Below are 17074 nucleotides of genomic sequence, written 5' to 3'. Positions count from 1 at the left end.
TCGGCAAATGCTTAAGTTCCAAGCCAATAAATCCGACTTTTTATATTCCTAAAAACATTGGACTGCAACATGGAATAGTTTCAAGTCGTCGGGGGTATATACACTCCTGGAAATTGAAATAAGAACACCGTGAATTCATTGTCCCAGGAAGGGGAAACTTTATTGACACATCCCTGGGGTCAGATACATCACATGATCACACTGACAGAACCACAGGCACATAGACACAGGCAACAGAGCATGCACAATGTCGGCACTAGTACAGTGTATATCCACCTTTCGCAGCAATGCAGGCTGCTATTCTCCCATGGAGACGATCGTAGAGACGCCTCAGTTGGATCAGCGTTCGTGCTGGACGTGCAGACCGCGTGAGACGACGCTTCATCCAGTCCCAAACATGCTCAATGGGGGACAGATCCGGAGATCTTGCTGGCCAGGGTAGTTGACTTACACCTTCTAGAGCACGTTGGGTGGCACGGGATACATGCGGACGTGCATTGTCCTGTTGGAACAGCAAGTTCCCTTGCCGGTCTAGGAATGGTAGAACGATGGGTTCGATGACGGTTTGGATGTACCGTGCACTATTCAGTGTCCCCTCGACGATCACCAGTGGTGTACGGCCAGTGTAGGAGATCGCTCCCCACACCATGATGCCGGGTGTTGGCCCTGTGTGCCTCGGTCGTATGCAGTCCTGATTGTGGCGCTCACCTGCACGGCGCCAAACACGCATACGACCATCATTGGCACCAAGGCAGAAGCGACTCTCATCACTGAAGACGACACGTCTCCATTCGTCCCTCCATTCACGCCTGTCGCGACACCACTGGAGGCGGGCTGCACGATGTTGGGGCATGAGCGGAAGACGGCCTAACGGTGTGCGGGACCGTAGCCCAGCTTCATGGAGACGGTTGCGAATGGTCCTCGCCGATACCCCAGGAGCAACAGTGTCCCTAATTTGCTGGGAGGTGGCGGTGCGGTCCCCTACGGCACTGCGTAGGATCCTACGGTCTTGGCGTGCATCCGTGCGTCGCTGCGGTCCGGTCCCAGGTCGACGGGCACGTGCACTTTTTGCCGACCACTGGCGACAACATCGATGTACTGTGAGAAACCTCACGCCCCACGTGTTGAGCAATTCGGCGGTACGTCCACCCGGCCTCCCGCATGCCCACTATACGCCCTCGCTCAAAGTCCGTCAACTGCACATACGGTTCACGTCCACGCTGTCGCGGCATGCTACCAGTGTTAAAGACTGCGATGGAGCTCCGTATGCCACGGCAAACTGGCTGACACTGACGGCGGCGGTGCACAAATGCTGCGCAGCTAGCGCCATTCGACGGCCAACACCGCGGTTCCTGGTGTGTCCGCTGTGCCGTGCGTGTGATCATTGCTTGTACAGCCCTCTCGCAGTGTCCGGAGCAAGTATGGTGGGTCTGACACACCGGTGTCAATGTGTTCTTTTTTCCATTTCCAGGAGTGTAGTATCGCCTGTGATGATTGTGATGCGGAGTACATAGGCCACACAGGAGGAAGTTCAGAGACCCGCTTTAAGGAGCACATCAGCGACCCAGGCTCAAAATCTGCCATAGGTGCGCATTAGAGGGAAACGGGTCACCGTATCACTCGTGTCCAGAACAACATGCGAGTGTTACACTTGGAAAATAAGTGCAACACCCTTAATGTTTTGGATGAAGTTGACATCTTCAGAGTTTGAAGAAATCGCCGTACTCCTCACTTAATGCCCAGACCGATCTGGGGCACAAGGGTCTTTTACAGAATTCTGATTACTTAAACAGGTAGCTTACTTGTTAGTAGGTTCTGTCCTACATATTTTTATGCGTACTCCGGACCTTACGGATTCAGAACCACCACATTTATTATTCTTATGGTTTTAACTAACTGTCATGTTTTATATTGGCCACCAGCATGGTATTAGACTTTTTAAAAAAATAGACATAAGGAACTGTTTATCAAATGTTCAGCACCCCCCACTCGTCACACCGTCATCCCGCCTCTGGCGATCCTCGCGCCACTGCGTGAGCGGTTTCCGGGTTTCGGCCAGTCAGTCAGGCCGTGTCCGCTGTCGCACGGCTCCTCTCAACTTGCACGGTAAGTTCCGATATGTTTACATGGCCCTAATTCCGCGCCGGCCGGGGTGGCCGAGCGGTTCTAGGCGCTACAGTCTGGAACCGCTCGGCCGCTACTGTCGCAGGTTCGAATCCTGCCTCGGGCATGGGTGTGTGTGATGTACTTAGGTTAGTCAGGTTTAAGTAGTTCTAAGTTCTAGGGGACTGATGACCTCAGAAATTAAGTTCCACAGTGCTCAGAGCCATTTGAACCTAATTCCGCTGTTTGTTCATGCTAATGTTTGCGCTCTTCGCCGTTCGCGTTTAGGGGAGTTTTTTCAGCATCGTATTTTATTTTCTTTGTCTTTGCCGCTCCCATCATTTAAAAATGTTAGAAAAAGGTTTTTAAATTTTAACTAGCGCTTTCACCAGATGACGGTATATTGGACGTGAATGGTGCGGATTGGCTACAGGGCAATGTTCAACGTTACCATGTTATAAATAGCGTATGTGAGTATTTTCTTGTCTCATTAAAAAAAACTGGTTGTTTAAAAGTTTAGTTTATACCTCAGAATTGGGGGATCGAATAGTTTATATGAGCTCTTACTATATTATTTTTTCTACAGATTGCCTGAGGTAGCACCGATAAGTGGTGCGAAACCGGTCGCAGATTTAATAAAAATCATTGACATAGCCAGTGCGGTAGTTTCTTTGGAAAAATATTCCATTACCTAATGATTCAATAAGGTGTTATGCTGCCATGGTTCTATGTGTTTTTTGTGGAGAAAATAATGATCTGACGCTCATCTGTAAATACTGACAGTTTAAATTTACTATATCTTTGAAACAAATAAAGTTACAGAATTGATATTTGCAACGTTTGTCATTTTAATGATGCGTTTCTATATGAAATGTCTATCGTTAAGATCGATCAAAGAGTTAAGATTTTAGCATTCAGATCTCTGTTACAAAGCTTGTTAATTTCACTTTAACACTAAATCCTAAACTATTACAGAAATGATCAATATTCAAGTCTTATTGGGACCACCATGAAAATTTATGGAGCATGGCAGATTAAAATTACTGTGGCTTAATTTCCTGCATTACTATAGATTTTAATATGGTTCAAATGGCTCTGAGCACTATGGGACTTAACATCTGAGGTCATCAGTCCCCTAGAACTTAGAACTACTTAAACCTAACTAACCTAAGGACTTCACACACATCCATGCCCGAGGCAGGATTCGAACCTGCGACCGTAGCAGTCGCGCGGTTCCGGACTGAGCGCCTAGAACCGCTAGACCACCGCGGCCGGCTAGAATTTAATAGTTTTCATAAATGTTTCCCTTTATAGCCGATCTTAGGTCCGCCATATCAAACACTGCTATGTCTCCTTGGCCAAAAAAGGCTTCTACTGGGTTTCACTATGATGTAGGTTCTCGTCTGTCCGACTCGCACACTACAGTGCTTAGGCCTCAATAGACAATAGACGCCTGTGAGTTTCCCCATCTCGTGGTGACTCTGTCCTTTTTGTGGCATGCGGTCCTGGACCACACGGTTTATTTCACAATTCCTATAGGCTGACTCCTTCGGCCATATACTTAAATGACAGCGAAATACTCGTTAAATCACACTTGCATGTTCCATATAACAGATGTGTTACTTGTCACTGGCTGTGATGAATGCGTTTGGAATATAGTACCGTGTTAGTAAAAAAATTTATATGTGCGGCTTATATTTTATTAATTTATGAATATTGGGAGAGTCACCATGGCAGCACCACTAAAACCAGATAAAAACAAGAACCAGCTAGATATTGACATTTTGGCGTTACTTGATATCTTTAGATCCCATGTTCACATGCTAAAACATAACACAGAAAATAAACACAATCTTTTTTACGTGTACCTACAGCCAACGCGTTCCGCTTGGAATGCCGTCTTCTACCTGTCGTCTGCGGTGGCCGCCGTGTCGTACTTAATATACGCTGTGTTCACTACCGCTGACGAGCAGCCATGGAACGTGCCACCCTCAGGTGAGTGCTGAAAAGCAGAGGTGATGATACATCCTACACATAGTACTTGGCGCTATAAGTAAACATTATTGAGAAGTTACAACACCACTAGCATTTTGCTGTAGTACAGTATCTCGCATGTCGATTTAAGCAAGGGCACTTGCAAATTGTTTTGATGTCGCACCAATCACATCACTGATCACCAGTGCCACTTAAAACGAAACTGAAAGCCGAATAAAAGTCATCAGAAGAGGATATAAGTTCATATTGCTGCCATCGCGTGTTTGTGAAGTCGGAGTGTGTTAGGCGTCCCTAGAAGGTCATACTGTATTCTGCAGAATTTGTTTGTTAGGAACTGTGTAGAAGACATGCAACGAACTAGTTTCAGTAAGCAAAGAGTAATGTGTCATAGTGATCGTAGGCGGACCACTTTGCAACATACATTAACAAAGGCCTTACGTCACATGAGCATTCTTCTGAAATCCATCGTGGACTGCAGAAAGTAGAGATGGACACACTAGACGATATACTGCAACCTATCAGCGAGAGAGTCACAAATTCTGCATTCGGCAAAGCCAGTATCAGCTTGACAGGTAAGGACCACATCGGCCCTTAGCCGTGCGGTCTAACGTACTGCTTTTCAGGTGGGAATGCGTGCCGGCCCGGTACGAATCCGCCCGGCGGATTAGTGTCGAGGTCCTGTGTGCCGGCCAGTCTGTGGTTCTTACGGCGGTTTTCCATCTGCCTCGTCGAATGCGGGCTGGTCCCTCTTATTCCGCCTCAGTTACACATGTCAGCGATTATTGCGGAAACACTTTCTCCACGTACACGTACACCATAATTACTCTACCACGCAAACATTGGGGTTACATTCGTCTGGTGTGAGACCTTTCCGCGGCGGGGCGAGGGGGGGGGGGGGGGGGGGGGGAGCGGTGGTGAGAGTGGACTGCTGTGGGGTTGTGTACCACTGCGGGCTACGGCGCGGACAAAGCCTCTCCGTCGTTTCTAGGTCCCCAGTTCCATACAATACAATACAAGGACCACATCTTCATGCAAATCGTTTCTTGCCTAGAAGAATAGTCATTTGAATGTATCAACTAGCTTCTGTTCCTTATGACTTTCGCTAGTGAATAATGTCCTGTTCTGTGATACCACACCTTCGAATATCTCATATTGTCGTTCTTTACTGTTGCGAATTTTAATCCAAATATTGGTTCGATGCAGCGTTTCACACAGGTCTATCCTCTCCATACTTGCAAAACTACTGCAACATGAATCCGTTTGAACCTGCTTACTGTAGTCAAACAGCTTACCCCCACACTTCTATCCATCAGCCAATTGACGATACCTCAGCATGTGTCCCACCATGCTGTAATTATTCATAGCTCTATTTCGAATAGTGAGAAGTGATTTCAGCATATTTTCCGCTGTGAAAATTAGTTTTTCTGGAAAATTTGATACAGACATTTACTCAGTTTACTGAAAATATTGAAGTTAGATCCATAAACAAGACTGAACAGTATATCCTGTACCGTATATTTGGTGTTCTGCAGCTTGTAAGTATTTGTTAAGACGTATCTCGCTGTACACCATGAACAGCATGTGAAATACGTGATTGACACATTATTATTCAGGCATAGTACCGGTCTTGAGTGGCACCTGATACAGAGGACAAACAATGAGAGGTATACTTGTCGTTATCTATAACATAAAAATATTTGTGTTCACTGATGAGTCAAGACATTATGACCACCTAGTTAAAAGCGTGTTGGTTCACTTCTAGAACGCAATTCACATTAGTTCTGCGTGCCATGGATTCGACAGGTATTTCATAGGTTTCGAGAAGTTTGCTGGCTCCAGATGCCTTCGCACGGGTCATACATACACTTCTCGTAATTTACGGGTGACTGGTTTGTGGGCGTGGTGCTGGTGCCCGTAAGCGTACCAGCTGGGTTTTATCGGATTCAGATAATCCGAATTTGATGGCTAACCACTGCAGCACGATACTAGTCTTGTTACGGAGACAGTTATCCTGTTGAAAGATGCTGTCGCTGGAAAACAGCAAGCATAAGGGGTTATAAGTGGTCCCTGATAATGTTCACGTAGTCCTGAGCAGCCATGTGCTTTCGATTTTTACCGCAGGTCCCGTGGAACCCCAGGTGAATGTCCCCCATAACATAATACTGCTCCCACCGGCCTGCTCCTGTGGCACTGCATGTTTCGAACAGCCGTTCGTCTGAATGACGGCGTACCTGGACACGAACATCCAACTAGTTTAAAAATAAATGGGATTCACCCGACCAGGTGACACGATTCCACTGACCTCTGTCCAAACTGGATGATGAGGTGCCCAGTATAATCATAGTGGACGATGTTTTTGGGTCAACATGTGAACATGTAGAGGTCTTCTGCTGCGGAAAACCATGCTCAACACTGTACGCTGATTGGTGTGCTCCAAAACACTCGTGCCTGCTCCAGTACTGTACTCTGTCGTCAGATCTGCCACAGATCGCCGCCTGTCCTGCTTTAGAGAGCGGGTAAGCCTCCGATCCGTATGTTCTGTGATGAAGTATGGAAGTCCAACTTCTTGCCGCCTATTCGTGGTTTCAGCATAATTTAACAACTTTCCACAGATGGTCACGACAGTAGTATACCAACAGCCGACCACCATCGCGTTTCCGAGATGTTCGCTCCCAGGCAATGGACCCAACAGTCTGGCTTTTGTTAAAATCGCGTAAGTCGACGCATTTCCGAATTTTGCGCTACTTATCGTCGCTAGAATGATTCCCCATTCGTCTCTGCTCCGCTCATACACTTCTCTTACCGCGTCACGTGACCTCAGCGCCACCAGGCAGCAGACAACCTCGCGGCGGTCAGTGGTCACAAGGTTAGGCTCATCAGTGTGCACAACACAAGAAATATCAGGTTACTTACATATTATGGGTTTCCCTATGAAACGTGTTCTGTGTTAATTATAAAATCTGCTATCAAAATTGCTGTCGACCTGGAAAACACAGACCCATGGATATTTAGTCTAATTATAGATACATTTGCGATGGCACTCACTTCTGTTTTAGTACCACGCTTGGACAATTAGTACATATGCGTATAAGAGTAGAATATATATTAAGAGATAAAACAGCTGTTAACTGTCAAAGCAGTAGACCGATCAGGATTGAGGTAATTCATCTGTGTCTACTATGTAAAGAGGTTGTCAAATCGAATTTGGATCTAAGGATGAACCAACTTGTCAAATTTAAAAGGTGAAACTGTCTATAGATACGTAGTATCTTAGCTCTGTCTGTTCATCAAGGAAGTTTCAGGTGTTTCAGCACGTGAATGTATATCTCCGTTTATTTTGGGATGTTCAGTAATTTACCTATTCCTGCCTTGTGAAGAATGATGATGTTTTTAGTGTTGTCCTTAACAGAATGATTGAAGTTTCTTAAATGAGCACTAAATACTAAGCGATTGGATTCACTAATGTTAACGTATTGTCTAAACCTCGTTTTGAAGTTTCTCGCGCTTAGCCCAATATGCCTGACTCTTGTCTACGCTATGTATAATGCCTAAGCCTACAACGTTTGAATTAAATGTTCGAGTCAATTTATGCTAATAAAATCGTCCATTTTACTATATACAACATTTTAAAAGTACGTAAAAAAAACTTTAATGAAAATATGCGACGTCAGCAGTGCCTCAGGAAATATGAAAGTTATTCACCAAATAGGCCAAATATGCACTTGTATCCATTGAAAAATCAAACTAAAAAATTACGGAAAAAAGAAGTTTGCATATGTTTCTCAACTACACTATGTTTCGACTATAGAGGGATAATTACTTTTGCAATGAAATTTGGTAAATAGTTATTAGGCTGAAAAGAATTAAGTCTTATTTTCTAATTGTGCTAAAAGTTTTCACTTCATGTTACAGCATATAGAAATCAGTTTTAAAAATCAATAGTCTTCTTCATTACCGAAATCTCTGAATGGAGGAGTAGTTTTTGGTTCCCTGAAGATTATGGTGAAAGTTGTTGTAATGATTCCAAATTCCCTTTAAATTTATTACCTTTAGAATATAAAAGGTGAAAGTCTGTAAACACTAGGTCAGAATATTACGCGAAATATGGAACCACGTCGCCTTAAAAGCCAGTGAATGGAATCTTAGGTCATATTATCAAATGGCTCTGAGCACTATGGGACTTAACATCTGTGGTCTTCAGTCCCCTAGACCTTAGAACTACTTAATCCTAACTAATCTAAGGACATCACACACATCCATGCCTGAGGCAGGATTCGAACCTGCGACCGTAGCGATCCGGCGGTTCCAGAATGAAGCGCCTAGAACCGCTCGGCCACTACTGCCGGCGGTCATATTATCGTCGTGTGGGCATGAGTACTCTTGTGTTGTAGCACCAGATTATACCTTCTAGTCTCCTTTTCTACATTTGCAGCTACAAGAATTACAGCACAAACGTGAGAAGCTCTGGTTAAATTCCAGGGAACAGTTCGTGTGTAGTCAACAAACATTTGCTTCAGCAATCAGACTCGAAGACCTGAATATGTGATATCGCATCCTGGTCAGACTCAGAGAGGTGTCGATCAGGCTATACAAGGAAAGAAAGATTGAGATGTTTGGCATTGCTGAATTTGAGACCCCAAGGAGTAGGTCAGTCACTTAATCGGAAAGTGATTTCTTCTCCTCTGTCAAATTTAACGATCAAATGCTGCTGTGTGCTTCAGTAGGGGTTCCGGTTCCGGTCTGGTGTGCCTGTCTCTGCGCGCTGACAATCTATTTTCCGTTTAGTGCGTTTTCGATTCCGGCAGGACGCCTGGAACCGACCGTGTAAGGGGAGCGATTTCGGTACAAATACTCAAATACTCGGCCTATTCCGAATGCCAACTGAGGTTGGAGCGTCGTCCACTCGACAAGCAATCTGAGGTAGCACCTGATGAAGGAAATGAATCATGTCAAAATATTGTACACCTACGACGCTAATGCCGGCCGCAGTGGTCTAGCGGTTCTAGGCGCTCAGTCCGGAACCGCGCGACTGCTACGGTCGCAGGTTCGAATCCTGCCTCGGGCATGGATGTGTGTGATGTCCTTAGGTTAGTTAGGTTTAAGTAGTTCTAAGTTCTAGGGGACTGATGACCACAGATGTTAAATCCCATAGTGCTCAGAGCCATTTGAACCATTTTTACGACGCTAATATCTGGCACAATACCCGAAAGATCACAGGAACAAATGTTGATTTGATGATCAATTTTCTGTGCTGCATTCAGGTTATTTGTGCTAGAATATATTTTGAAGAAGTTCCTGGCTAGTTAACGCCTTCATCTACGAAAAGAAGCCGACTGTACACTGTTTCGTCAACAAAAAAGAAAAGGTTTATTTTATATCAGAAAACGAGTCATAGTCATTGAATAAAGAAGGAACAATAAAAATAGCAGACCAAGAGCTAAGTGCCTGGCTAAAATTATGTGATACAAGAGGGGCAGTGTTTCTTTATTTTTAAACTTGTATATCGAAGAATACGAAGGGATGAAAAGAAATATGCAGATTTAATATTAAAATTCCGATTCACTAACGACGTTCCTGACCTCAGTGAAAGTGATGAAGAATTACTGGAAATGTTGAATGGAATGAAAAGTTTACTTAATTCATTCGCCTAACGAAACATCAAAATTGGTGACTGTGTAGTAGCCGAAGTGAAGAAATTCTGGTACTTCAGAAGCAAAATAACGCAAGTATGACAAAACAAGAAAGATATAAGAAACTAACTACCACAGTAAAGCTAACAATCCTCAGCAAAATAAATACAGTAATATCAAAAATAGGTCTCTACCTGAGATAGAAATTTCTGTGAATATACCTCTGAAGCACAGCATTATTCGAGAGTTTGTCATGGTCTGTTGGAAAATTTGGAAAAAGAAGAAATAAATAGGTTCTCCACAGAATCGAAGAGAAGAAAAATAGCAATGCTGTGCACGTTTTGGATATAAATTGACCTTTGGTCTTTGGGCTGCCCACATGTAGGAGTGGGGTCTATCACCATCGACCCTCGACCCTTGACCTAGACCTTGACGTTGACCTTGACTGACTTGTGACTCTTACGTGATCATGAAGGTCATGCATGATAGCCAGCCGGTGTGGCCGTGCGGTTCTAGGCACTTCAGTTTGGAACCGCGTGACCACTACGGTCGCAGGTTCGAATCCTGCCTCGGGCATGGATGTGTGTGATGTCCTTAGGTTAGTTAGGTTTAAGTAGTTGTAAGTTCTAGGGGACTGATGACCACAGATGTTAAGTCCCATAGTGCTCAGAGCCATTTGAACCTTTTGAAACATGCATGATATCATTGATGACTTTGAACTCATAATGTCATCAATCAATCAATCAATAACTGTAATTAAAAATCCTCTCTCCTTCTTACATACAGCCAATCAAAATGCAATATTAAAAATGAAAAATCCAAGTTGTCAGGAATAGGCGAACTATTTTAGCTGAAAATTAAAATCCCCTTTTGAAGCCATTTTGACTATTTTTCGACTGTGACTGTCTCAAAAAACCTTTATGTATTAAAATTTCCTACCCCTCCCTTGGCTATCACCACAGTGCAATACTCTTTTATCTCCAGCCAATCATACACAGTATTAAAAGAAATCCACGGTGGTGGAAATAGTCAATTGAGCTAGTACCAAATTTAAAACTCCAACCAACCAGAGCATAGTATTAGAATGACATGAAAAAATTTTCAAATTAAATTATTTCCAATGTACACATCAAGGCATTTCTCTTCCCACTCCACTCTTGTCTCCAGCTCATCAGGGCGCAATATTAAACATACGAGATGATGTAAAGAGACCGGTTGTGCTTTAAACCACAGCCCCTTCACTTTCTAACCAACCAGAGAATAGTAACATTACCTTGTATTGCATTACATTAATACTTATTCCATCGATCATTAATACAACATTTCATAACGATGTGGAACGTGTCAATTTAACATAATGTTTCTTTACACAATATAATTAATGTCTTCTTTCTCGATTACTACTTCATATCTAAAAATTCATCTATTGAGTAGTAGGAGCTGTCATTCACAAACCCTTTCAATTTGTTTTTAAATACTGGTGAGCCTTCTGTCAGACTTTTAATACTATTTGGTAAATGACCAAAGATTTTTGTGGCAGTATAATGCACCCCTTTTTGCGCCAAAGTCAGATTTAATCCAGAAAAGTGAAGCTCATCGTTTCTTCTACTGCTGTAGCTATGCACTTTGCTGTTATTTTTGAACTGGCATGTGTTATTAATAGCAAATTTCGTAAGTGAATATACAAAGTAAGTATTGTGAAGGTACTCTGAATATCCCAAGTTCGTTAAATAAATGTCTGCAAGGTGATCTTGGCTGGGCTCCAGTTATTATTCAGATTAAACTCTTCTGTATAATGAATACTTTTCCTCTTAGTAATGAATTACCTCAAAATATGAAACCATATGAAAGCAGTGAAGGAAAATAGGCATAGTAGGCTTATTTAATGATATGTTTATCACCAAAATTTCCAATAATCTTAATAGCATAAGTAGCTGAATTACAAAGTTTCAGTAGATCAGCAATATATTTCTTTCAATTCAATTTCTCATCAATGCACAGACCCAGAAATTCTGAATATTCTACCATAGCAACAGACTTCTGTTCAAAGTCTGTATTTATCAATGATATTATCCATTTACTGTACAAAACTGTAGATACTGTGCTATTTTCTAATTAATGTGAGTCAGTTTGCAGAGAGCCAACGGCCTTGCCGCAGGGGTTACATCGGTTCCCGTCAGATCACAGAAGTTAAGCGCTGTCGGGATGGGCTAGCACTTGGATGGATGACCATCCGGTCTGCCGAGCTCTGTTGGCAAGCGGAGTGCACTAAGCCCTTGTGAGGCAAACTGAGGAGCTACTTGACTGAGAAGTAGCGACTCCGGTCTCGGAAACTAACATACGGAATTTTTTTTTTTTTTTTGTAGTTTTAGGGCGCACAGTAGTGGTGTGCTGACCACATGCCCCTCCATATCCGCATCCTTGACGCCTGTGGGCTGAGGATGACACGGCGGCCAGTCGATACCTTTGGGCCTTCTTGGCCTGTGCAGGAGGAGTTTGCAGAGAACCACTTGCTAATTTTCTGGAAGACATTATTTACAATTTCCTCAGCTAATTCTTGTTTGCTGGGTGTGATTATTATAATTGTATCATCAGCGAAAATAACTAGCTTTCCATCTTCATGACTATAGAGTGGCAGGTCGTTAATATATATTAAGAACAATAAGGGATTGAGAACAATAGGGACTCAAGACTGAAAGCTGTGGGACACCATTCTTGATACCTCCACAGTTAGAGAACTCTGCTGATTTTTGCAGACTATCTGCACTATTAATGTCTACCTTCTTCATTGTTCCAGTTAAATGTGAATTAAACCATGTGTGCACTGTCCCACAGATAGCACTCATAAATAATTCCAGTGGTGGATGTTCAGTTATTCAGAGTATTTAATATTTGATCAGTAATAGCATATATAACATTTTCTGCTGGCATTTTCTGCTGAAAAGCCTTTTGAAAACCAAATTGACATTTTGTTGGCACTTTATTTTTACAAATGTGTGAACCTACTGTTGAATATATTACTTTTTAAAGAGTTTTGGGTAAAGCTGTCAGAAGTGAGACTGAGCAGTAGTTGTTAGCATCACACCTATTCCCCATTTTATGCAATGGTTCAATGATAGCATATTTCAGTCTATCCTGAAAAATGCCCTATTTTGGTGAGCTGCTACATGTGTGACTGAGAAACCTACTTATCTGTTTGGACGAAGCTTTTAGTACTCTGTTGGAAATGTCATCAATTCCATGTGAGCTTTTACTTTTGAATGAATTTATTATTTTCGTGATTTCAGTAGAAGACGTGGGTTTAATATCAGTGTTATCAAATTGTATAGGTATTGCCTCGTCCATGTACAGCCTTGCATTTTCTAATCAGTAGCCACATCAAATTTTCTCTACAACACCTAAAAATGATTGTTAACAATATTTTCTACTTCTAACTTTTGTTAACAAACTTTTCAGTGAGTTTGGTAGTAATAAAATCTTCCTGTGGTCTCAATTGCATTGTTTCCATTTTAATAATACTTCAAATTGTTTTAGTTTTATCATAAGAGGCTGTTAATCTCAGACATTCTACTGGATTTTTTAATATTTTTTTTTAATGCCGTAAGTAGTTTTTATAATGTTTGACTTTTTCTGGATCATTACACATTCTGGCTGTAAGTTACATTTCACTTTTATGTTTACAAGATATTTTTATCCCTTTAGTAAGCCATGGCTTTTTGGCTGGTTTCATACACTTATGTTTCACTGTTTTCTTAGGGAAACTATTTTCAAATATACTCACGAAGGTACTGTGTAATAGACTAAATTATAAATTAGCATCAAGTGCCCTGCACACTTCGTCCAGTCTTACTGTTACAAGCTTTCCTTAAAATTTGCAGTTGTTAATTCGTTAATTGAATACACTCTTTTGGAGGATTGTTTTGCAATACTGTGTGGATCTATGTCATATACTGTAATTAGTTATTCCTCATGATCAGAAAGACCATTCTTAACACTAAAAGTTATTATTTGATTAAATGTATCTTGACCTTTAAAAACATTATCTACCAGTGTGCTGCTTTCCTGTACTATACGAGTAGGAAAATGAGTAACTGATGCCAAATTGAAAGTAATGCTTAATGATGACAGATATTCTCTAAAATATTATGTAAGCTCAACTTGATCAGATAAATGAAAGATATGCATTATTTATGTAAAGTATCATACGTACGTTGCATAGCATTCCATCTCCTTCACTCCTCCTCCAGTCAGAGCCTCATACTACTATTACAATGTAGCCCCCATCGGGGCTGTGCTCAGAAGTATCCACAATATTTATCAGAAATATAAGCAGCTATATTCTCATAAGTGAGTTCCAAAATATCGATTACCAACAGGCACACCAGCCACAATGACAAATTTAATTTGAAGCTATGTATCATCCGCTTTAGAATACTGGAGTGAGTCTATAACACACTCCCTATAAATAACTAAAAACCAACAATTGCTTATTAAGTGTAATTAACGAATTAGTAATACTTAGCTATCGAACATGAATTTTACTTTAAATACTATTCCAGAAGCACTGAAAAAGAAGAAATAAAATCAACTGTTTACTGTCATCAACAGATGGCTACACTGTTAAAAGTGTCAGCTGTTCGATCTTTGTACCACAAGTTTCTTGTTGTCACTAGCAGATGTTTGCACTAGTAAAAACATTAAGTGTTCGTTCTTTGTACCGCCAGTTTCTTACTGTCATAAACAGATGTCTGCCCTGCAGAAAATAAATGTTAGAAGTTCTGTCCATGTACAACACTTGGTGTAAAGCACACTAGAAGCTTAATTAATTACTTTCCACATCTGTGATGCTTTTCAAATGTCACAATATTCTTCCCAAGTCTAAAATAGCAGCAAAAATACGTCTGACACGCAAAGAAAGTACAGTGCTTACGTCAAGCATCGTAATACAAATTTCACATATACCCGTAGTTGTCAGATTAGTGCCTAAAACACAATTGTCCACTCTAAAGCAAGTACTGTAATGCTATTTGGATTCCTAAATAGCTACCAATAACAATTTGCAACAGACGTTAGGCCCTGGAAATCGATGTCCAAAAATAACCTAATCAGGCTTATAACTGCAGAAAATAAATGTTACCTAAAATACAACGCTAAGCACGCGAACACAGGCAAACTCACAGTCCGAAAGTAATTAACTAGGCCTACTCCTGATGTAAATCACAATACAACCTCAAATTAAATATTTCCGCACTTACGTTGTTCTCAGTTCCCAATCTGGGGAGGACAAAGATAATGCACTATTAGAAACATATAGTAGATGGCAGTTATTGCTATTATTACTAATGTCTCCACCAGACGTTATGTACAACAACTTGTGACAAAATTTTCGTCCATAAATATGTCGCGAAGGCATGCTAAAAGGCTTATAGACTTATTCCTATAATCAACTATTAAATGACAGTACCATCTAATCAGTTAACGACACACACAACATAGCCAAAAGACAAACATACATCATATTAGGAAGGAAGGAAATACGCGTTCGATTTTAGGAAGGAAGAAGATGTTCAGTTTTAGAAAGCAATTAATGTTTATGTTATAAAGATACAGAATGACATGCTCTGTTTAAACATACTCATAAGACACTCACGAGATGATCAAAGCCAACAAGAGAGAGGTGTGGCATTTCAAAAAGCAATGTTAGGGTCTGTATTCAGAAAAGAAATAAAATTATTTATCATTTATTGTATTAGACGTAAGGTAACCACTTGCAAGATCTATGTAGCGTCAAATTAAATATATACAGTAGGAAATTTACTGTATAACGTATTAAACGACACCCTGCTTACATGCTTATCGTAATGTGTGAGATCTCTACGAAAATTAAAGCAAAATAAAATTATGTTAGATGTAAGATTTCTCACACTTTGCAACCACAATGAAGCTTCAAACTGAATATTGTACACCTAGAGTCTTGATTACTTATTAAATTAAACATAATGTTAAATTCATCTAGGGCACTGCTGTAGATCTAATGTACAGAATTTAAGATCCAGAAGTCGACATTCTTACCTTGTTGGAATACTATTTACGGCTCTATAGCGTCATACTCTTTATACAAAACACAGTTACTTTAAGAGACGTCCACCATTCCCTAGGTGTCCCCCATTCCTCTCCTAGGTGCTCGTCATTCGCCTCATAACCTCCTAGGTTTCCACCACACAGTAACACCTCACATCTAACGTATTTAGGGACTGATGACCTCAGCAATTTGGTCCCTTAGAAACTTGCCACCACCACCTAACGCATAACGCCTCACGTCTTAAATATTCCCTCAACTAAAATGGTCTATTCTATTTCTTAAAATACACACAACATTACATTCATGTAGACTAACACTGCAGATCTACACTGACGGAAAAAAATCGCAATATCAAAAAATTATTAATGTGAGTAGTGAAATTTTGGGAGTACATTTGACTAGCTAACGTATTTAAGTGTTTAACATTGCAAGATCACATGTTAATGAAAGCGCGAGATAAGCCATTGCAAATGTGAAATGTTAGTACATTAATAACTGGCGCCCCCATAGTGCACATCTTGTGAATGACTTCCTTCAGGATAACGACATCGCTCGACTAGAGTGGCCAGCATGTTCTCCATACATGAACCCTTTCGAACATGCCTGGGATAGATTGAAAAGGGCTGTTTATGGAGGACGTGGCCCGCCAACCACTCTGAGGGCTCTACGCCTAATCGCCATTGAGGAGTGGGACAATCTGGACCAACAGTAACTTGATGAACTTGCGGATAGTACGCCATGACGATTACAGGCATGCATCAATGCAAGAGGACGTGCTACTGGGTATTAGAGATACCGGTGTTTACAGCAATCTGGACCACCACCTCTGAAGGTTTCAATGTACAACATGCAATGTGTGGTTTTCATGAGCAATAAAAAGTGCGGAAATGATGTTTGTATTGATCTATATTCCAATTTTTTGTACAGGTTCCGGAACTCTCGGAACAGAAGTGGTTGCAAAACTTTTTTCGATGTGTGTATTTATATAGAGTATTTACATATTCGTTCCAATACTCCACATGTAATGATATTAACATCGATTTAAATTTACTGATGTGACTGGTGAGCCAGTCCGTAAATGATTTCTTAGGATGTTAATAATGAAAATATAATTGTCATTTTTTTACAGTTCCGAAAGTTTTATGTATTTCTTGATACATATTTCAAACACATTTCCAAGTGTGACTACGTTGTGTTACCTGTAGTAATACTAGGCTCTGATTGGAGGACAGGAGAGAAACGTTTGCAATGTACTTTTTGATAA

At 41.2% G+C, this 17074-nt stretch overlaps 1 protein-coding gene across 1 annotated transcript in view; it reads left to right on the top strand.

The window, feature by feature from the left end:
* LOC124606650 (sialin-like) overlaps positions 1-17074 on the top strand; it is a 90074-nt gene that overhangs the window by 60279 nt on the left and 12721 nt on the right. Inside the window, exon 6 of the mRNA XM_047138652.1 lies at positions 3978-4098. Within this exon, the coding sequence (XP_046994608.1) occupies positions 3978-4098 (121 nt within the window). The remainder of the gene's footprint in view (positions 1-3977; positions 4099-17074) is intronic.

Source organism: Schistocerca americana, chromosome 3 (genome assembly GCF_021461395.2).
Source record: "Schistocerca americana isolate TAMUIC-IGC-003095 chromosome 3, iqSchAmer2.1, whole genome shotgun sequence".
In the NCBI taxonomy this organism is placed as follows: domain Eukaryota; kingdom Metazoa; phylum Arthropoda; class Insecta; order Orthoptera; family Acrididae; genus Schistocerca; species Schistocerca americana.
Note: the sequence above shows the minus strand (reverse complement) of the source record. Positions and strands in the feature narration are given on the sequence as shown.